We start from the raw sequence: 24,043 nt of genomic DNA on the forward strand, positions 1-24,043 counted from the left end.
ATATCTACTGCAGCATAATTATCAATATGTTTAGGACCATCTGGCTTCCTCATTTCCAGGGACTACAAAGTTTCTGTTACATAGAGTGTAGGTTGCTGTAGAAATCACTCTATATGCTATGAATGTGTTGCTCTGATTGGTTAATAAATAAAGTTCTGATTGGCTAGTAGCCAGGCAGGAAGTATAGGCAGGACAAAGAGAGAGGAGAATTCTGAGAACAGGAAGGCTGAGTCAGGAGTCTCCAGCCAGAGGCAGAGGAAGCAAGTATAAAGGCAGAACTAAGAAAAGGTACCAAACCACATGGCTAAACCTAAATAAGAATTATGGGTTAATTTAAGATGTAAGAGCTAGTCAGTAATAAGCTTGAGCTAATGGGCATACAGTTTGTAAATAATATTAGCCTCTGTGTGTTTACTTGGACTGAGCAGCTGTGGGACTGGCAGGTGAGAGAAATTTTTACTGACCACAGGCCAGGCAGGACACAGGAAAACTTCGGCTACAGTAGGTCTACCATAAGCACCCACAGGAATTGGTGAATGAATGAAAAGTGATACTGGAGGAAGCAAGGCTTTTTGAACCTTCAAAGGAGCAAGTCAATTCTCCTGTGTTATAAAGAGAATATCAAATTAGCTATAAACAACAGTTGAAGTTATATTGTTTGGATAAAACAATCTGAGTGCTGTATGGATAGATGTTTGGTACAGGGGAAAAACAGAAGAGGAGGTTAATCAGGCAGTCAATGCAGTAGTCTAGTTGACAGGAACAGATGTTGCAAGCTAGCATGTTAAAAGTTATTCCTATACCCCACTGAGTAAATGAATAGGTATTGGTGTATTTACCGCAACTCCCCTAGAAAAACAGTATAAGGAATCTGGTTAATTGTAGGACAGAGAAAGATGAATGTTTCAGAACAAAAATTGGAAATATCATGAAACCACTACTTGGGAAGTTTTGGTTTGAGGAATGTTAGAAAAATAGGGATGTAGTAATCCAAGATATCTGTCCATACATGTGGTACTGAACACAGCATCTTAAATTCATCTGTCGGGGAAAAACAGTCACCAGAGTTTCATCAAATAAGCGGATTCTAGAGTTCTGTCTTAAAGATTCAGAGTTGGATGCACTTTGTAAATTCCCCTGGTGATGCCTATCACCATGAAATGTGAGAAACACTATCATAAGATAAATGTCTATGGCAAAGATGACATAGAATTAAAACTTTAGATCTATGCAGAGAAGACAGAGGAAAAGGTATGCAAAAAGGAGAAGAATTTGCTCATGGTGGTCAGAGGGACAATTCCTCAAGAAATTACTAGAAACGACAGAGTGGGTAAAAGCAAGAGGCAGTAAATTTCATTTTGTGTTCAAAAATCTCCCAAGTACATAATCATTCTCTTGAAAATTAAAAGGGAAAATGAGTTCAATCAGTTTTGAAAAAAGTAACATAATCACCCTAAAGCAGTGGAAATTCATTTTTATTTCTAAAGGAAAACATATATTGAAATCCTTGAGTGGCGATGAACATGGCTGAACATGACTGTGTATTGACTGGTCTCCCAAGGTAATTGCCTTTATAACAATAAATAAACATAGAGTCCCCAGTTTTATATTAAGCAAACTAAAACCAATGGTACTTTGTAGAAAAATAGCTATCTTTTCCCTAGAATTTAATGTTTTGTGACTAAATATTTGAAAATTATTTAGGTAGTTAATACTATAGTAGCAAAATGTCACATAATAGAAAAATAAATTTAGAAAGTCTCTTAAACATTGGATACTTGTGTGTATGCCAGCATTCTGTAATCTGATGTAAGACTATTTTCATCCCTGAAATTGAAGTTAAATATCTCTAAATCATATAGCGTAATTTATCTTTATATGGATAATATCATCCAGTGGAAGGCTTAAATGCCTTCTTATGAGAAGAAGAGAGCTAAAGAGTTGTTTTTCCCTGGTACAGTAACTACTGAGTAAAGATCAAAAGAAATGACTTCAAGGTGTAAAATGAGGACCATATGCCCTGGCTAGGACAGGTCTATAATCCAGCCTGTTGTCAAACTGTCAGGTAGATTTCCACAGAGTCTGCATTCTCTCTCTCCTTGTGAAGTTTGGAACAGAGATGAATTTTGATAGGATAAATTATGGTAAATCTCATCTAAAGATACATCAATAAATTCTACTGTAGTAACTGCTAAGTGTTATATGAAACTAATAAACCACCATTCTCATGTAATGACATTAACAGCATGATTTAGGTTTCCTTCCTTTTATTGAAAATCCTATAAATCTTGATCATGTATGTTCATTCAACACAATTCAAAGTGGATTAAAGACTGGACCATAAGATCTAAACTATAAAATACTTATAAGAAAATACAAATTTAAAAAACACCATTATATTGGTCTTGGAAATGACTTTTGGATATGGTCACCAAAGCAAAACCAACAAGTGAAAAGAAAATAAGTATGATTACAAAAAACTAAAAGATTCTGCATGACAAGGAAATCATTAAAAAATAAGAAAAGGAAGGAATCTTTACAGACAATACAGCTAATAGTAGGTTAATATCTACAGTGTATAAGAAACTGACATGTTAGTAGCAAACACCCCACAAATGACTTAATAAAGCATAGACAAAAGACTTATGTGGATTTCTTATGCAAAGGGACCTGAAAAAGTTAGAATTGATACACAAACCATTCACCTATCAGTGGGACACGCAAATAAAAAATACTATAAAGATCACCTCACATCTGGTAAGATGGATATAATTTAAAATGCAATAGATGTTAAGAGTTATTGAAGATGTGAACAAAAAGTAATATTATTGGTGGAAATGTAAATTCATATAATATAGAATTTCCTCAAAAATTAAAAGTAGAGTTAAAATATTACCCAGTACTCCCAATTCTAGATGGAAAGCAAGAGGAATAAATTAATTATCTCTCAAAAATACCTTCCTTATTGCATCAATCAGAGTGAGATAAAATAAGACAAACACCAGCAATAAGTGATTAAGAAAACATGTGAACTCATGCATGTTATCATATATTGATACATTTAATATTTATGACAATGTGAATAGATCTTGTGAAATAATCCACAGATGCACAAAGAACTATGGTATGAAATCACAAGCTGAATTTAAACCTGGTCCAACACAGAAACAGAGAGAATAGAGTTTACTCTAAATGAGCGTTGGGAAAGATTGGAAGGTTGTAATCAAAAGAAACACACTTGCCGTATAAGATAAAAAAGCTGTGAGACTTAATGCACATCATGCTGATTGTAGAAAATAGTTTATAAGCATTAGGATGTTGGCTTAGAAAGATCTTAAGATGTCTCCCTGTTAACTAACTGATCTGAAAGTTAATATCTAAAATGATTAAGCATTACTTAGTTTGATCATGCTACTCCATTTACAACACATGTCTATAAAACCACATTACAGAACTTGAACTTTTCAAGAAAAAAAAATGAACATACACATGTATATATATATATATATGGGTGCTCATTTTTCCTTTGGCCTCATTTTCAAAATGCTGTAATTAATGCATGTATTTTAAATTTTAAAATTTTCTTCAATGTAGATTAGAGGCATTCCTTTATTTCTTAAAAATTACATTAAGTATTTATATAAAAATTTTGTCAAAATTCATAATTAATTGAACCTCTTATGTATTTACTTATTTACACACACACATACACATAACCAATCACACACTCACACACTGCCTGATATATGGGTTTGCTTTGTGTTTTTGTTGTTGCTGGTTTTTGTTAAGAGTCTCCTGTAACTCAAAATGGCTTGATCTTACTATGTGTCTCAGAATGACCTTGGATTCCTCCACCTCTCCAAGACAGGATTTATTGGTGTGCACCATCAAACTGGGCTCACCTTTTGGAAGATAGCTTTAAGCAAATAACTCATCTTCCTTTTCCTTGAATGATGGAGGTAAAATAAGCTATGTGTTCAACCTTCATATTTCCCAGACTTAAGCTTGAAAAGAGGGACACTTCTAACTAAGAATCCTAGTAAATAATTTCATCATTATTCTATAGTCACATGAGAATTATTCCCCAAGTTAAGGAAAGACAAGCCAACAGTATCTCTCCAGTTCTGAGAACTATGGTTTCTAAGAACACAGTTGGAGGGGAGTGGGGAACATGCGTTGTGTAGGGAGTGTATCATGCACATCGAATGTTTCACCTTGCTGCTGCACTGGTGATGATCTTCAGGCTGCCTGGATTCCGGATGAGCTTGTCCAGAATGCTGACAATCTGCTCAAACTTGGGTCTGTTGTTCCTGTCTTTCTGCCAGCAGTCCAGCATCAGCTGATACAAGGCAGCTGGGCAGTCCATGGGAGGTGGGAGGCGATAGCCCTCATCCACTGCTTTGATTACCTGTGTGAGAAACAGAGTTTTGGGGACAGAAGACAAGAGATTCATTGGATGTTTTCATTCACACTGGTGGGAATATTTTAAAGTTCAATAAGAGTTTTTTTTAATTGCCCAAGAAGATAATAGCTGGCTCTAGACATAAAAAATTATCCATGCCTGAAAATGTTATATAAAAGAAGATTAAATAAAAAAAATGCAGTGTGTATAAAGGTATCAAGGCAAAATAAAGTTCATAGTATAAGAAATTTGTTACTACTAAAAATTACTTTTATTATGCAGATTATTATATAAGTCATGTATTGGTTCTTGCAAAATAAATCAGGATGCAGATTCTAGCCATACCACAGTTCAGAATTTTGTAAACCAAAGAAGTTCTCTTTTGTAACTTCAATACGTAGTGTATTTCTGTTTTAAAATACATAAAGCAGTAATTTTAAAAGTTTAATGTAAATCGGAAACATCTGGAAGAGTTCTTAATGTACAAAGTATTTTTCTCTCAATGACTGAGTTTCTGAATCATCTACCCTGGGGGCGTAAATCCTGAGAATTTTTATTCCTAACAAGTTCCTAGGCCATGCTAAATTTGCTGCCCTAGATACTATGCACTAGATGCTCTGATATAATAACAATTTGGAGAAAATACATGGAAAACTTAGTGTGATTTTCCTATACTTATTGTATTTAAAAACACTCAGCACATTTGAGAATGTCCATATTATCTATATATCAAAATATAGTAGAGGGAATCTCATAAGCAGTGACTTGAAATTGGTTAGCATCATCTCATCTTGCTTTCTTATATATTTTGGTTCATGCTCAAAATTTCTGGTTAGCATGATGAAATGTGCTAATGCAATGTACTAATAGTATCTTTTTCCTAAGCAGTAGCAATATGGAATAAATTCAAGCACAATTCCTTAAAAAAAAAAAAAGAAAGAAGGAAAAACAAACAAACAAAAAAAACCTCACATTATAGTTCAGATTGTTTCTTCCAGCCTGACTCAATTTTTGTGATGAAATTCATGTGCAAGCCTAGAGTATTATTAGAAACAACATGGTAGAGATTATTAATTTTGTCATTTTGGAATACTAAATTTAAGTAAGCTAAATACTGGAGCAGTTGTAAAATTTTAGTCAAGAAGTGATGGCAGGCATATTCTTAATAAAATTAAGTAGAAACATCATATTCCATGATGTGTCTGCACATGCACATGAACACACACATTATTTTATTGCATTCTTGTTAGAAACATTACTTTTTGCTCCATTCTTAAGTCTCTGCTTGAGGAAATCAAGTTCTAAAAACAACTCAATTAATACCCTTACAAGATGCAAGAATATTTTTTTATTTCATTTAAGTATTCAGCTTTGGTGTCATCAAGTAGGCACCACCTGGCTTCATTATGCTCCACTTCCTTGCACAGCTTGAAGTTTTAATCTCAACTCATAACTCATAAACCATAAGCATACACTTACATCCTGATTGGACATCTCCCAATATGGTCTTTCTCCATAAGACATCACTTCCCAGAGAACAATCCCGTAACTCCACACATCGCTGGCTGATGTGAACTTGCGATAGGCAATTGCTTCTGGTGATGTCCACCGTATTGGTATCTTCCCTCCCTTGGGATATAAAATTGAATGTACAGTGAGTAAGTAATATAACATATAATGTACATAATATACTCTGAAATCAGACATAATTTTTCAGGGTATCTGTTCTGAAGGAGAATATAGGATTCTGCTAAAACATCCTAATGTTCTATTTTTTCCATATTTAACTTGTATTTTATTTATTTATTTTTTTCCTTTGATAATTTCATGCATAAAAAAACTGGACTGTGGTTACAGGAAACCCCTAGTCTCTCTAGTATCCTTCCCTGCCCTTTTAACATTTTTTCTCCATATAATACCTTTTCAAGTATCTATATCCCTTTTCCTTTAAGTCCTACTGAGTTTAGCAAAGATGATATTAGTGACCATGGGTATGGAACTAAGCATGTAAATGTGAAGGGCAAATTATTGTGCGCACAGCTAAAGATAGTAACTACTTTCTCCCAGAAGCTTTTAGCAGCCAATACTTCAGCAGAGAGTGGTAGGTTCAGTGGGCACTTTTTAAGATCTGATTGGAAAACATCTTGAGAAATAAATTTACCCCTAAATATATCAAAAGAACACTGAAACCATGAAAGAAATTATAAGTTCCCCAGTATTTACAACTCAAGCCATCCTCTTAGAATTTAAAGATATCACAAATCAACCTTTATTGATTTACCAAGAAATATTAGTCCAGAAAAAGTATATGATAGAGGCTTCTTGCTACGTTCTCTTGAGAGTGGCTTTGAACATAGCGCTAACATGAGACTATTTTTCCATGCTGGCTATTTACATTATGTTTACACCACATCCCAGGCTGAAGTTTGTCTTTTTTTTTTTTTTTTTGTCTTAAAATTTTTTTCTTTATTATTATGTGTTTTAAATTTTATACATCAGCCATGGGTTCCCCTGTCCTCCCCCCTCCTGCCCCCACCCTCACCTTCCCCCCAACCCCTCCACTCCATTCCCATGTCCTCCAGGATCAAGGCACCCCTGGGGATTCATTTAAACCTGGTGGATTCAGTACAGGCGGGTCCTGTCCCCTCCTTCCAGGCTGAGCAAAGTGTCCCTGTGTAAGCCCAAGATTTCAAACAGCCAGCTCATGCACTAAGGACAGATCCTGGTCCCACAGACTGGGTGCCTCCCAAACAGATCAAGCTATTCAATGGTCTCACTTATCCAGAGGGCCTGATCCAACTGGGGGCTCCACAGCCTTTGGTTCATAGTTCATGTGCTTCCATTCGATTGGCTATTTGTCCCTGTGCTTTTTGCAAACTTGGATTCAACAATTCACGCTCTTGCAGACCGTCCTCTTTCTCGACAGTTGGACACATTTTTTTTTTTTTTTTTTTGAGCTGAGGATCGAACCCAGGGCTTTGCGCTTGCCAATGAGCTAAATTTAGCTCTACCAATGAGCTAAATCCCCAACCAGAGGCTTCTTAATAATTAGAATTTCCATAATTAATAAAGGTTTGTACTATATATCCACAAAAGATAAAATGTGTGATCCTTAACAAATTGAACTGTAAGCATCCTATCCTTTCCTCTCATGCAACTAACTTCCATTAGTAACTAGTTAACACCCCTTTAATGTTACATAATTTCATTAGGTGAGGAAATCATGAAAAGCTCACTATTGACTACAAAGCAATATTGAAAGTTAGCAGTTTTTTGCTGTCCTCGTTAACTAAACCAGACTGAGAAAGTTTTGAATTATCCATGTGGGGCAGTATCAACTCACTCTGGCTTTAAATGACCACAGAAGAACTTGACCTTGAATATATTGAATTAAAAACACCAACTACAGAAGAGAATTAAAACCAATAAAATGACTGTAGAATTAAAAGGAAAAAAATGAGTATATCATTACAAATTGTTCAATTCTAGCCTTGTAGTTTCAAAATCCTTTTGTTCACCACTAGTACAACGACTATAGAACTAATATAATGAACTAGTAAAACATCCATTGACTTAAACAAAAAAATAAAATATAGTGTTCCCAAACTATAATTTGAAGTCACAAGCTCAAGAAAGCTGAATGTGCAATAAAAATAAAGGTTATGAGTGTAGCACATGTAGGTCCATGTCGACCACACAGAATTGTTGCTTATATTTAGATTTATTGTCTTGGCAAGAGATCAGGCATTCAAGAAAAGCTTGCTTATCTTAGTCGAATCCCTTTTCTCTTAAATTCTTGGTGTCTTAAAATCACACTGTTCCCCCCTCTTGGGAGGCCTTCCCACTGCTTTCTATGATGGAACCCTCCCTACAGCTTTTTAAAATATACAGCATATTATTATTGTCTACACTCACCCATGCACAACTTCTGGTTTTTGTCTATCTTCAGCACAGCACCTATTGGTTAACTATTTGCCTTCATTCCTCTACCTTACATTCTTGGTGAGCATTGTTTCATATTAGTTTCTATGAGATCAGTTTTATTAGAATACACATGAACTACTTAGCATAGCATTCCCCAGGCCATCAACGTGGATACAAATGATAGGATTCTATTATTTTCATAGAAGAATATTCCATTGTGTACCAATACTGCCTTTCTTTCTTCCTTCATTCCCTGATGCACCTGTATTTGGTGAGACTAGAGAACATGGCTGCCTTCTCACTCTTATTCCTTACACATGTAGGATAACATTAAAGCCAGGTTCTCTAAAGGCTGCTCTTGGCATTTCAGATCAGATTATCCCAGTGATGGGGACTCTGCATTCTAGATGCCTTTATTCCCTTTGTGTGTAAATGATATCAGTGATTCCCAATTATGAAACCCCAAAGTAGCTCCAGACAGTAGCAAATGTCCACTGGGGAATGGCATCACCCTGTGTGAGAGCTGCTGCTTCAGATCATGCATGATAATCCATGAGGAGCTAGAGAAAAGGACCCGGATGAATCCAGGACTGGGGCTTTTATATAAACTGGTTTAGCTTGAACCCCTTGTATCACATGCTCACTCTTTCTGTAGATAGTTCTGTTCTTGTCCTGGGATTTAACTTCATTATGAAAATCAACTGTACAATTCTCAAGAGCTAATTTAATACCTAGATTTTGATGACAGCCATATCCTTTCTGGAATTTTCCTTAATTCCAATCATTCTCTCATTTTTTTCTCCTGTCCTTGCCTTCTTCAATTCTTTTCTTTTTTTTTTTTTTTTAGGGGTGATTATTTTCTATTTTCAGTGAGCCTTAAATTAATATAATAGGTTAGGTATCATTGTCCTTCTCAGGTTGTGCTTCCTAGTGGCCTAGGATTTCAGTAGAAGCACTGACTCTGGAGAACAGAGTGTCCTCATCTGCAATGCCGGCAAGCCAAGGGCACAGAACAATCCAGAAGAAATATGTGACCTGAAGAAAGTGTGACTCAGAAGCTTTGATACTGTTGTAACTTACCCTTTTACCCGAGTAACTGTAGGGTTGAACTGAATGGTATGAAAGACAGACTTACTATATTTCTTACACATAATTAACTCTAAATCTTATACATCATTCTACTCATGATGCTGAACACAAAACTTGTTCCTTCCTCATCATCCACCACAACAGTTCATCTCAGATTTTTTAAGGTTTGTAATTTATTTTGAAATCAACTATGGTTTGTTAATAAACATATCAAATATGTGTAACTATTTTTTAATAACTGCCAAACACAGGTTTCAATGAAATATGCAAAATGTTGGATTTGATGAGACAGTGTGCTGTCATTACTTGGCCCATGTGATTCCTGAACAGCAAAAGCAAAACAGGTTTATCACAACTTTAATGATGTACTGAAACTTGGAACTCATTTCATAATTTACATCTTCTTGGTAAAATACCACCAAGTTTTCAGAATACTTTAGAAATACAATTAGTTATACAAATAATTTATGATGATGCATTTTCCATATTTTAATAGGTTTTTAAGCTAAGCATTTAATTGAATGTCTTCTATATCCACATTTAAAACTCCTCAGATATTTATGCATTTGAGGAAAGATCCCAGTCCTTTGGAGCAATCCCAGAATAGCAGCATATGGACTGTATCTAAAACTGCAACTTCAGAGGAATCTCCATCTCAATCTCAGCAGAATCTGAAGTTAATGCTTGCTTCCTATATTTGAAGCGTCAAACCTAGTCATTTCTAAGTAGCATCCATCAATGGGAAGCTCTAAGAACTGGTGCTGCTGGGGAGTATTCAGTTATTTGTTCCACTTGAATACTTCGTTTTAGTAGAAATAATAGTGTTGTTTTCCGGGACCTGTGTTGATCCTCCTGTTAATTTTGGCAAGTTGCTTGACATTTCTGAAGTTATTTTACTATATATAAACTGAGGGCCATGGGGAACATAAAACTGTTACCTTCTCTAACAGCCTAACAGCTTGACTATCTTATAAACCTTAGCTCTTCAGTTTTCAAAGTTCTGTGCTAAATGTGTATAAATGGCAAGGGGGCTGACATTTACAGTGATAATTAATTTGAGCTTTTTAAGAGAGATTACCTTCATTCTAAACTCAGTATCTTCTTGAACATGTATCTTGTGTTACTTCTATATAATTTATAGAATAATTAAGGGGATGAATAAAGTTTCATTATTTATTTTTGTGTGTTTTATTTATGTTTTGAGACAGCGTTTGAGTAACAGCCTTGGGTTTCCTGGAACTTGCTTTCTAGACCAGGCTGGCTTCAAACTCATGGAGATCTGCCTGCCTCTGCCTCTAGAGTATTGGGATTAAGGTGTGTTCCACCATACCCAGTGAATAAAATGTTTTAAATACATGTGGTAGGGGTTCACTGAAATAGTGCTTAACTACTATCTTCCAATCCAGTGTTAGTCACAGAAGTTTAAAACATTTTCAAGTCGAAATTTTAGGAAATCATGATTTAAATTTGATAGTTTTTTTTTAATCAGATCTGGGTTTACAACTTTGCTAATGTTGCAACCCTTTAATACACCTCTTCATGTGGTGACCCACCAATCATAAATTACTTCATTGCTGCTTCATAACTGTCATTTTGCTACTGTTATGTACCATAATGCAAATATATGATAGGCAGGATATCTGATATATGGCTCCTATAAAAGGGGTCATTCTACAACAGAGGGGTCATGGCCCACAGGTTGAGAACCACTGCATAAGACACTTGGCCAAATTATAATCCCCCCACCCTCCACCAGGAGCTCATTTGATATGAGTTCATTTGCTGCATGTGGGTGGCCTCTGGTTTGACTTCTAAGTACAATGGCTTAAATGACTAGGTGCAAAAGCATACTATGCAGTATCTACTATTCTTTCTAACCTCTATTTGTTTGTGAAATTAATTCCCTGTTGATTTAAGAACTATTCTGAGAATTCTCATTTCATATCTTTGCCTGTGAGCTCTGTCAGATTGTACTTCCGATGACAAAGTACTCAGGAGGGTTAATCTGATTTAACTCAGAGTGATTGAGTATTGAACCTGTAGACAAATATTAGCCTCTCAGGTTGAAAGCAGAACTGCAGAGATAAATCATTTTGCTGAAGGTCTTAGCATCTATCTTTTATCAGGGACTCAGCTTCACTCACAGTGGTAGACAACAAGGCACAATCCAAGGGGAAGCACATCCCAGGGGAAACATCTATTCTAATCCTAAGTAGCTCCAACCTAAGGGCCACTGAGAGAATAGTGTCAGCAGATGTTGGTCACCATGAGAGAGCAGAGACAGATGGTTCTAAAGAAACAGTAGCCCACCCTTGAATTTGAGATTTTTCAACATTATGTAAAATGATTAAGAATTTATTAATAGACAGAATACTCACATTCGAATATTTCTAAGGATACAAAAATGAAAGCGCAAGTAAGCAATGTTTATGGCCCATCCAGATGCTCCCGAAACAATATAAAGGTAAATTGATATGATGGGAAATGTGCACCTATAACACAAAATAAAACCTGAAGAATAAGATGAAGTATTACCTAATATGGCTGCAGTTTTTTTCCAAAATTCAGTTAAATTTTACATGACAGGTTCTGCATTTTTAATTAATTAATTAATTAATTAATTAATTAATTAATTAATTAATATATACTTTATTTTTCTTATTTAGAGAAATTTTTCAATTCAAATATTTTGATCATATTCTTCCCCTCCCCAAATCCTTCCAGATACTCTCCCTACCTATATTTTGATCTTCTCTCCCTCCTTAATCATTCAACTTTAAGTCTTTAAGTTCTTTTAAAAAAAAATACAATACAACAAAAAACACCTCCAAACCCAAAGTAAAAAAAAATAAATAAAACAAAACACCAAAATGTAACCAAATGAAAGCACATAAAAGAATCTGTGGAGTCCAACATCTATTGGTCAATTGCTCCTAAACAGGAAGCCGGTCCTGGAGTGGCTGAAACACCCATTGTCAATCTATTAGACACAATTGACTTTTCCTCTCCCAGTAGGTATAAGTGGCAGTTTGGTTGTTAATCTAACTACACATCTGATGGGGCTAATATCCAAAGTATATAAAGAACTCAAAAGACAAGACATCCAGAAAACTACTATCCTAATTAAAAATGGGGTACAGATCTAAACAGGCTTGTCAAACTGGAAGACTGCATGTAGAAGAATTCAAATAGATCCATAATTATCATCACACACAAAACTAAACTCCAAATGGATCAAAGATATCAACATAAAACCTGACACTGAACCTGAGAGAAGAGAAATTGGGAAATAATCTTTAACTCATTTGCACAGGAAAAGATTTTCCAAACAGAACACTGTTAGCAAAGTTCCTAAGATGAACATTTAATAAATAGGACCTCATAAAAGTGAAAAGCTTCAGCATGGCAAAGGACACTGTTATTCAGAATAGCAGACATGAAAAGAGATTTTTTATCAACTACACATCTGATAGAAGTTATATCCAAAATACACAATGAATTCAAAATACTTGATATCAAGAAAGCAAATATCCCAATTACAAATGAAGTGCAGATCTAAACAGAGAATTCTAAACAGAGAAAACTCACATAGCTGATAAACACTTAAAGAAATATTCAGCATCGTTATCCATCAGGGAAATGCAAATCAAAACTACTGTGAAACTTCATCTTACACCTGTAAGAATGTCCCAGATCAACATAACAAGTGCCATCTCATGCTTGTGAATCTATGGATTAAGAGGAACATTTATCCATTGCTGGTGGGAGTGCAAACTTAAATAGCCACTATGGAAATTAGCATTGTATTCATCAGTAAGACAGGGATTGATCTTACTCAACATCTGGCTATACCACTCTCAGGCATTTATCTAAAGGATGCGTTAGCCTGTTGCACATGGACACTTGCTCAAGCAGGTTCATTGCTATCCTTTTCAAAGTAGCCAGAAACTGGAAACATCCTAGATGTCCCTCAGCAGAAGAATGGATAAAGAAAAATACACAAGGGAGTATTACTCAGCTGTTAAAAAATGAACGTCATGAAATTTGCAGGCAAATTGATAGAACTAGCAAAAAGATCATCCTGACTGAGAGAACCTAGACCCAAAAAGATAAATATGGTCTGTGTTTGCTTATATGTAGATATTAATTGTAAAATAAATGATAGCTAAGTTACAATATATAGAACCACAGAAAGTAGGTATAGAGTAAGGGATTAGTGGCAACAAAACTTGTTAGGAAAAGGAAATGATTAGATAGAGATACATAGCATATTTTAGGCATGGTGGGGCTTAAGAGTAACACTTGGCCCCTCTGCTAGAAAAAGGAGGAAAGATAAAAAACAATGAGCTTTTCCATTTATGTAATTGCTCTTCCTTCACTTGCTTCCCCCCCTCTTTGCCCCCATCTGAGTCACAGTGAGTACAAACCCATGATATCAGATCTTGGCTCTGCTCACTTCAAAATTCTTAGTCTCCATGACTGTGTCTGTAACACAGTAGCCACAAATTTACTGCACAAATCTGTGAAGCAGTGAATAATACATTTCATAGAAAAATAATCCCTCCAGGGACCATGGATAATATATTTAACCACATTTCCATAAAGCTTTCCTACTCAGGGTTCCACTTCCAAATTACAGCCTTGATTCTCTGTCACATGAATACAGACAGATTTATTTTTTCCAAGGCTAAAATGATCACAATAGCCATCTGTCTAAAATGAATGTTGAGAATGCTCAAGGTGACTTATCAATTTTCATTATAACATTGATTACTAAAATCAGCAAATCATGTAGACTTTGTATGAGTAAGTAGCTTCATTTTGTGAAGTTACATACGGGACTTGTCATGCCCAATATAAGGGAGTGGGAAGTGATTTGGCCTTGGTTTTATTAATTGAAGTTGAAAGTTTTTTGTTAACTTACATAGAACATTGATTATAAACTGATTAGAAAATATTTTTATTCATATGAAAACAAAGTGTCTAAAATGTTTTGTACCATGTCACTTTTGATGTTAATAGCTTTTAGTTGATAATCCTTCAAGAACAAAGAGTAGCAACATCATTTAAAATAGAGGTTCTGTGAACAAGACAAGACCAGTTAGGTTCTTCACATTAGTCATCATTTTTATTCTTTGTAAACATGAAGCTATATAATACAAGGCTATACACAATCAATCAAGTCAGCATAGTCACAAATATAAAGCTAGAATCAAGTCAGTAGAGTCACAGATTGAAAGGCTACAGAATATAAAATTTTCTTTATGACTAAAGATGGGATGCTCTTAACCATGCTTGAAATTTGATTGGTTATGCTCATTATGCAATGTCAGAATGAAATAAAGAGAAAACAATGTAACACTGGAAGATAGAACCAAGAGAAAGCCAAGTAGTTTCCTCAAATTTCCTAAAACAATCTGTGCAATAATTACATGCCTAAGATAATTGAGATTGCAAAAGAGAATAGGCTGCCTGAGTACATGGTATATAGATTAGGTAAAAGTCTATTCTTTCTCTTGTGGGAACCATGCATGTAACAGCAGATTCATCACTGGTATACAGGAATTGTGGGTTCTATTTGAACATGATGGTAAGAATGTTAATGGGCATAGAAGCATGCTGATATGCATAGATACAAATATGTTAAACTGAAAAAAAATCATATAAAAAGAAATATTGAAAACTTACTGAGTGGCACAAATTTCTCACCAATAGCCATATGGCTCCTTTATTTACTTTTTAAAAGTTTATTTTGTGCTTTCATGTGCATGAATATATATATACATGTATGTATTTATGTATATGTATGTATATGGGTATGCATGAGTGTGCATATATGTGTATGTGTGATGAGGGGGGGACTAGGGAGAGCAGAAGCCACAGAGCATGGACCGTGGATTATCCATGTGTGTGTAGGTCAGATTATAACTTCTATGATTAGATGCTTGCCTTCCATCATGGTTCCTTTAAAATAATAGCTATATAGCACAACAGGCTGAAACAATGAAGAATGGACATGTCATAATTATACTTTGAAAGTAACATGTTGAAAAAATGGAAAGAGGAAATCCTTTGTTGTTTGTTGCTGAACAGCAGAATTTGGGGGGATTTATATTTGTGCATGCTCCAGTCCTGCCCACCCAATGAAATCCAGGGCCTTCCAGTATGATTTGTGAAGGTAGAGCGCAGCTGCAGTTATGCTTCACAAACAGCTCTTTAAAACGTATCAGATTGCATAAAACACATCACATTTTAGATGTATATCATTGAATGGCTACTGAGATATTTATTTAGTTTCTAAGGTACTTTTCCTGATAAAGCACTTTCGGCAAGTGTCATCCAGGCATCTGTAGGGATCCCAGGAGCATTTTAGGGAGTCTGTGGGGATGAAGCCGTTTTCATAACAATACTAAAACTTTATAGCCTTTTCACTTGCAACACTGCAAGAGTTTGAAGTGGGATTTTAGAGCTAACAGGATGCATAACAATGCTGCAAAATGTGCAGTGTCAACATTTGAAATTTTTGCATAATTTCCGAGTGAAAAATGAAGAGTAACAACTGGATGTGAGTACTGAAGATAGCTGAAAAATAGCTGATTTCTCCTCAAAATAATTATGAAAATAGAATCACACACAAAACACACACACGCACATGCAAATGACTGCTTATTTGACCCCTTATTTCATAACACTGCTAAGAGCATAAGGAAAGATCATTTTATAATTAAGACCACAGAAAAGAACAGCAATGGAGAAACAGGCTGTATGTTTAGAGACCAAGCATATTCTCAACTTCCTACATACTCTATCTGAAGATTTACATTTTGTTTACTTACTATTTAAATTATGTTTATGTGAGCCAAGTTTTTACATAAGTTCTCCTTCTTGCTGATCTGTGTGAAGTCTTTAAGGTGTTTTGGTTTTTTTGTTTTGTTTTTCTTTTTTTTTTTTTTTAGTACACAGTCAATTGATAGAATTTCTGCACTTCTCTTTTATTTTGTCTGAATCCCACAGAGATTTTGGAAAAAAAATGGAAGGAGCAGAAACCCTCTGTCAACAATAAAGAATCAAATATAGTTCATGATGTCTTTGTTTGGTTCCTCTCTACCTAAAGGCAACAGCATCCAGAAAGGCATTGGACAAGAGTCAATGCATTGAAATACTGAATGCTAATTCCTGAACTGTAAAAAATACAGACACAATGCAAAATACATTAAGTGTTACTTAAGTAAAGTGTTATGTCTAAAGTGGGTTCATCAGATTCATATAAAATATGTGCCTTTCTAACATTTTTAAGTTTTTTTTTTTGAAAAAGACAATAATCACTGAATATTAAGGCAAATAAATAATATAGCATTTTAACTGGATAAAACTAGTTTTATTTAGAAAACAAAAATGAATAAACATTATTATGTATTCTATATTTTATATAGTATTAGTTTTCTTATTCGTGATAACAAACTTTCCTCTCATTCAAGTGTATTTCCTCAATTATTTTGCCTAAATAATTTTTATTAATGCTACTTGACACATTCAGCTTTAAATTTCAGAAAGAGGAGCTCTCTAATATTTTTGCTTGATCCTTCAGTTAGTATACATCCTCTACAGAACTGCCTAGAATGGCAACTCAGCTGTTTCGGTGTGTTTACATAAAAAATAGCAGCCCAATGACTTTATAATCATACTCATCTTAAGAGTAAATCATGAAATTACTGTACTAAACAAAGCTTGTTATTGGAGATTAAGTCAACGACTTCCAAATTACTGTAGACATGCAGATGCCTCTCAGAAGGAAGCTGGGAACCCCATGGGTATTTGAGAGAGTGCCAGAAGAACACAAGGATGAACACAGAAGTGATCTGAGGGACTGTGTGTGGGAAGAGAATGAATCCACTTGGCTGGTGTGGTTGGCAAGAATCTTCTGACACTGAAATTTCAACATAAAGCCTCTTGCATCCTTATTAAAAAATGATACATGAGAATACTGACATAGCAATTCCTCCTTCTTTACTAAAGCCAAAGAAATGGTCCTTAAGTGTCTTTACTTCTAACAAAGTCACAACCAGTATAATGAAACTGAGCAGAAACACACTTGAATCTCCAGAAAGCAGGTGGTCATATTTGTAAGACCCTTTCAGCTTCCCACTAAATTAGTCATTCCTTTGAGTATTCTGGGATCAAGGATCAAATTGGGGTCAAGGATATTCACATTAAATAGTTGTATGTCACAGAGAAATTAGAGCCTGACTCAAGAATGAGCTTATATTATAAATAAGTTCAAATACAAGTCTTCTATCAGATGTGTTTCATTAAACCTGGATCATCTTTTGGGATATGACAGTTGTTATAGGAACAAAACCATCAACAATCCTGCTTCTGCAGTGTTAGAAGTTTATAGAGTGGCAGACGATTACAAAAGATATCTTTAGAAGACAGAGCAGTAGTGGGGATAATAAAGTCATTTCTTAGGATGATAAGTAAATATTTTCCTTTGCTACATATGTTTTCTCCTGGGAGGAGAGTGTAGTCAGAAATATGATGTTGTTTTTATAGACCCTGTACGGGCTGATGTTTGTGGAGAGCAGAGAAGCATCAAGGGATACTGTTAATCGTTGTTTAACTACCCATGTTTCTAATTTCACCAGGTGTTCAGAGCTGTATATTTGAACTCACTATTGTTTTAAATGTATTCTACTAGCTACAAGGGTAATGTTTTCCCTATATACAAAGAATATATTCATTATTAAAGTGAACCTGCTACACAAAGACATATATTTAGAACATACATGTTATGGATGAAAGAAAGCCTCAAAACAAGATAAAGAATAGTCTTCCTTTAACTTTTAAATATTTATTGAGGACATTAATTTTAAATGCTTTAAAAATAATCCAGTAGTATAAGAATCCAGAGAATTTACCAAACACGCCTGTTATAATTTAGGCATGTAGAAACCTTGCTGTGTTTGGCCAGGTATGTTATTTCAGAATTACAATAGTTATTTGGCTGTTAAATGAAAACTATCAGTTTTTCACAAAATAAATGGTATTTTAATTATTGAGAGATATCTCCATCCATGGGAAACATAACTGACACATGATTCTAAGTCTCATTTCGACTTGTTTGTACACCCAGGTATTTATAATATGGGAAACAAAAAATAGAGGGGATCCCCATTACTCACTCTAGTTGTATAAGCAGCTTCGGGGTCATCTTCAAGCACCCGAGAGAGTCCAAAGTCAGAAACTTTACACACCAGGTTACTGTTGATCAAGATGTTCCGAGCAGCAAGATCCCGGTGGACATAGCCCATATCTGAAAGGTACTTCATGCCTGATGCTATCCCACGGAGCATTCCCACCAGCTGGATGACTGTGAACTGGGCGTCATGTTTCTGAAATGAATTTGCAGTACAGGCTAGAATATGTCCCTTTGACTTTACAATTTCATATGCCAACATTTTTCATGATTTACTCCACACATTTTCACTAAAAGCACATAATACTACCATGACCTCTAGATAAATGAATGCATGGCTAATGCAAAATTGATAGTGATTGCACTACTCGGTACAGCATCATATAATCTGAATTCAGTTCAAAAGCAGGATTATCTTGATCTTTGTATGATTCATGAGAGCCACTTCTCAAAAACTAAGTTTATTAAGAACATCAACAAAAAAAAGTATTTTATTGAAATTTTATTCCTTTCTCTTGGTTAAAGTTTTAATCATCATCATAAATAATATGTGAGAAGGATATGTTGACCTAATTTGTTTGTTTTTTTTTGCCTGTTCTTTAATTATAGCTAATCAAATAAATTATGATGAAAGATAAAGTCATAGAGTCATTGACAGAGAAACCTTCTAATAGATTTGTATTTAAATAGCAATATATAGTTTTATTTGTTTGTTTTGTTTTTTGTGTTGACCAAGCTGAGGACCGAACCCAGGGCCTTGTGCTTGCTAGGCAAGCGCTCTACCACTGAGCTAAATCCCCAACCCCTATAGTTTTAAAGGTGTGATTTGGGACAACACAAAAGCTTTATACATTTAAAAAATTCTAAAATACAAACCATTCACGTTTGGAACTACAAGATAAAGAAGAAATTTTACAATTTTCCCTTTGCTAAGTAATCCTAGATTATTTTAATTTTACTTGAAATTTAGACATGAAAATGTTTAGCATAGTATTAGAAAGTATCTACTATTTCCTATAACTTACTTGTCAGTATGTATATTTATATACACTATATCATCTAACACAGAACCATTATACACATGATATTTTACTCACACGTAAGAAACTGTCCAAGGAACCATTCTCCATGTATTCTGTAACAATCATTACTGGCTTACCTAAACATACAATAAATGATAAATATATATTCATCAGTGTACTGAGTTGGCATCAACCAAAGAACACACCTATATAATACACTTTGAAACATCTAATAAACAAAGGGAACTTTTTGTCATCTAAACATTACAAAGTTGTAATAAAAACAGACATGTCTCAAAATAAAATTAAAAAACAACAACAACAACAACACAGAATGCTAGGTTCTAGAACAAAGGCCTATAAACTACTTCATCTAAATTAAATTATCAATCATAGTGTTCAACAGACATAATACATCCAAGAATACCCTTTTAATCTTTTGCTTCTGAGGTATTTTTTAAGAATTAAACCTTTTGTCTTCAACCTCATTGCCTTAGCTTTATTTCTGTTGCTATGGTAACAATATCTTGCCAAAAACCAATAAGAGAGAAAGAATTTGCTTTAGGTCACAATTCCACATCACAGTCCATTATTGTGTGGAGTAAAGACATCAGGTCTTGCATTACTGAGTTATTTTCACAGATGAGAACTGAGAGATCCTGAATGTATGCATGCCAATGCACTTTCATCCTTTTCAAAGAATGCAGAGCCTAAACCTCAGAACAATGCCACCCACTTTAGGCTGGGCCATACCACATCTAGAAGCACAATCAAGACAATCTCCCATAGGTCAAGCAATCCAGATAATCTCTCATTGAAACCCTCTTCGTTGGTGATTCTAGGCTGTGGCAGGTTGACTATTCAAAGTAGTCAGCACACTGAGGCCACTCAGGAATTTGATATTCAGTTGTCTGTAGTAATTATGTGCAGTAAGCTGTTATACTGATAGGAATTCCCTAGTTTTACTTTCCTGCTAATTTCTAATGTTAGTATGCCTATATTTAAGCTTTCATATAATAAAATATTTCATAACACAATATAACTGGTCCTTTTCCAAGTCTATAGGACCCAAGTTAGATCAGAACTCAGAGTTCTTGAAAGTCCTTAAACATAATAGGCTTTGACCAAACGATCACACCCATCTAATTATATGACACAGTGACACAATTCTTCCCTTCTAAGCATCTTCTCTGATATGGTGATACATTTATATACATACATATATACATTTCTAATTTTACTTTCTCTCTGGTATTTTTCCTTTATATTTATACATTTTGATTATCTTAATAGTGTTAGGCCTGTCTCATTTTTTTTTCTTCCTTGTGGTTTTAGCTACCTAATTTTTTAACACAGGCTTTCGTTAATTTAGGTGTGTCATGACTCGCTGCGCGGCACAGCCTGGCAGTGAAATTCGGGTAACCCCTCCTTCTAGTTGTTGAGTGTTCCTCTTGTGCACACCTGCCACACTCAGTAGGTGCAGCACTAGGTGTGAATGCTGTGACACAGTGCTAGAGAGGCTTTGGTGGGTTTGGACCAAGGTGCCCTGCACAGGGCCAGCAGATGGTGGTGTGGCCTGGTGTGCTGGAAAGTTTATTTGGGAGGGAGGGGAGAGGGATTGAAGGGAAGGGGAGTGAGAAAAGGGAGTGGGGAGGGAGAGAAAAGGAAGGGAAGGGAGGGAGGGAGAGAGAGGAGGTGGGGAGGGGGGCAGGGAACCGGACAAGTGTATGAGAGGGAGGGGGGTGAGAGGTTTTTTCCTCTTAAGGGGGCTTTAACATAAGATGATGTCAGGACACTGGGTGTCTCTCCAAGGGGCAGATCAGAATATTAGCACTAGGGATCAGACCGCTGGCCTCTTATATCAAATAAGCTACACATTCAGCTAGTTTGCCTTTTTGATACTACAAACAATCTTCATTTCTTTACATTTCCCTTATATAGGTCAAAATCGACATTGAATCATGAATCAGTACCATGAAAATTATTCTTCCAGAACTTATAATTTTAATATTGAGAGGGCTGGGGAGTCAGACCAGAGCCATGACAGGTTTCTGATAGCCCTGCCAGGGACCAGGCCTTAGCTTACTTAGGTTTACTGGAACTGGCTGGAGCTGAGCAAGCAGTTCTCCAGAAGACCATAACTCAGGAGCAACCAATCAGCAGGCGCCCCACAGCCTTTGGCTGCCTCAGCAAGGGGCCCCCAGCCTTCTGCTAGCTAAAGAGAGCTTTTCCTACACTCTAGTAGGAAGGTCCATAACCACTAAAGCCTCTCATCTATCAGCCCCCAGACCAATCTTTCCTCCACCAATCAGCGCCAGATTCATCCCTCCTCTCTGGAATTCCCTAACTCCCTTAAAAGGACTTTTTTTTAACCTCTCTTCAGGGTAGCTATTTGCCACCCCAACCTGTTGGAAACAATAAACACTTATGTTAAATTGCATGTGTGAGTGTTGGTCTTTCTTGGGGGCTTCTCTTGAACCCTAACAAATGTATCTTAATAACTGTATTTAATTAAATATCCAAACATTTAAGTTATATAAAATTCTCAGATAATGTTCACATATGTTATTTCAACTGCTCCAGTGGCCTGTTTTCATTAAGGCACTGATTTATTTACAGTCTCTAGGTGCCACATCAATGCACCTCCTTATCTAACCATATCTAAAACATTTTAGTCAAAATGTTTCTCATTTATGCCTTGATTTTCCCAAATCCTAGCTAAACTTTAGTTTGATAATTTTCAAGAAGAAACAGAAGATTTACTTGTGCCTTAGAAACTTTGGAGTCTCCTAAGATGTTTTCCTAAAGTCCTGTCCTGTAGTAAAATAAATGAATGATTCAAGGAATGAATGAAAAGAAAGCCCGCTCACTCTAAGTCTCTACAGATCTTTATCAGGGCCTGTATGCATTCATTATACACTTTGGGGAAGAATAATATGCTATCAAACTTGAGTAGACGCTTCAATAGTAGTCTAAGACACTGCTTCATTTGGCTGGTGACTGCATTTGTATACCACTCAGATCTCTGCTTATCACTGATTTCCTTTGGCTCTCAACCTTATGGCCATTTCATTTCTCATTAGCATGTCTTGTAAAATGTTTGGCAAGGGAAATAAAAGTAGCTAAAAAGTCAAATCAGTCAATTAAGCCATGGCCCCATGACCATTCAGAAATCAGATCAGGCTGCCTTTAGCTCTTCTAATTCAGGTATTTGTAAACACTTCAGTTAAGATAGGCAAGCCTGGAAATGTGCTTTGCATTAAGTTCAAAGATCCAGCAACCCAAATGTACAGACAAAGAGCAAACAAAATCACTTGGAAAGCAATATCTTAACTTAAGAGTTTCCTTTGTGATCTCGATGAATATGGTTAGAAACAAAGGCTCTGGCATAGTGGTGAGAACTTGCTGTAGCATGCAGTAAATATAGTGGGAAATGATCTCCAAACAGCAGCTCATCTGCACATTATGCAGTGTGCTGGTATTAAAGTTTGCACGATTCATCCTGGGTGCTTTGATTAGTACACGACACAATCTGCTTCCTAAAATTGGAGCCAGTGTCATTTATTGTCATGAGAGACCCCAAAACATATCTGGGGATATGTACTAAGCCCAGTGGAAATTCAATCCTATGAGTGACTGAAGAATTGCCATCAAAAACCACCGAGGCATATTTAACAGTGCAGCTTCATTCCTGCTTCTAAATTTACTCAGTATAGAAAGAAAATGGGGGGTGGGGGTAGTCTCTTACAGCTGTACAGTAACAAAATCAAGACAGTCAACTATAATAAGTTCATTTCCCCAATTATCCACAGTGGCTCAGAGATATTAGAAATCACTTAATCACTGCCCAATGGCTATATTTAAGAATTCCAGATTCAGCACTGGATATTAAGAACTACAACTATCCTAACCACAAATTCCATAAAAACAAGACTTAGATGTTGTGATATAGTCAATTTTAGACATATTGTTTTTACAAATTTCTAATCTTATTTTTTGGGTTAAAATAATTGCATTCAAATTTAAGAATATTTATCATCAATAAAATATTAAAGGAAATGCTAGTGGCCCAGAAACAATACCAATTGTGTCTAACACTCTAAATATGCTATTTCTAGTCCTGCATACACTGTTTACGTGTCAGTTTGCTTTGAGACAGAGCCTTGCTGTGTATCCTGGCTGGCCTGACATTTGCTGTATTGCCCAGGCTGGCCTTAAACTCAGGACACTCTTGCATGAGCTTCTTGTGTAGCTGATTGCCAATGAGTAACATGTGGCTCCTTAAGCATACTTTTATAAATGGATGTGATATAAAATAAAAATCATTGCCACTAGCAGATAGTACTCTTTGGGTAATATTAAGTAATCAGAGAATAAAAAATATAAAAAAGAAACAAATAGAAAGAAATG

The 24,043-nt window shown here is 35.5% G+C and overlaps 1 protein-coding gene across 2 annotated transcripts in view; it reads right to left on the reverse strand.

Moving 5' to 3' along the window:
* The window catches only part of Epha3 (EPH receptor A3), a 311,853-nt gene that overhangs the window by 18,368 nt on the left and 269,442 nt on the right, over nucleotides 1-24,043 (reverse strand). For both annotated transcript variants that reach the window (XM_036203814.1, XM_036203813.1), the window contains exons 12-15: nucleotides 19,709-19,770; nucleotides 18,598-18,807; nucleotides 5,882-6,031; nucleotides 4,215-4,408 (exon numbers count right to left, since the gene is read on the reverse strand). In XM_036203814.1, the coding sequence (XP_036059707.1) occupies nucleotides 4,215-4,408; nucleotides 5,882-6,031; nucleotides 18,598-18,807; nucleotides 19,709-19,770 (616 nt within the window). The remainder of the gene's footprint in view (nucleotides 1-4,214; nucleotides 4,409-5,881; nucleotides 6,032-18,597; nucleotides 18,808-19,708; nucleotides 19,771-24,043) is intronic.

This window comes from Onychomys torridus, chromosome 12 (genome assembly GCF_903995425.1).
Source record: "Onychomys torridus chromosome 12, mOncTor1.1, whole genome shotgun sequence".
Taxonomy (NCBI): Eukaryota; Metazoa; Chordata; class Mammalia; order Rodentia; family Cricetidae; genus Onychomys; species Onychomys torridus.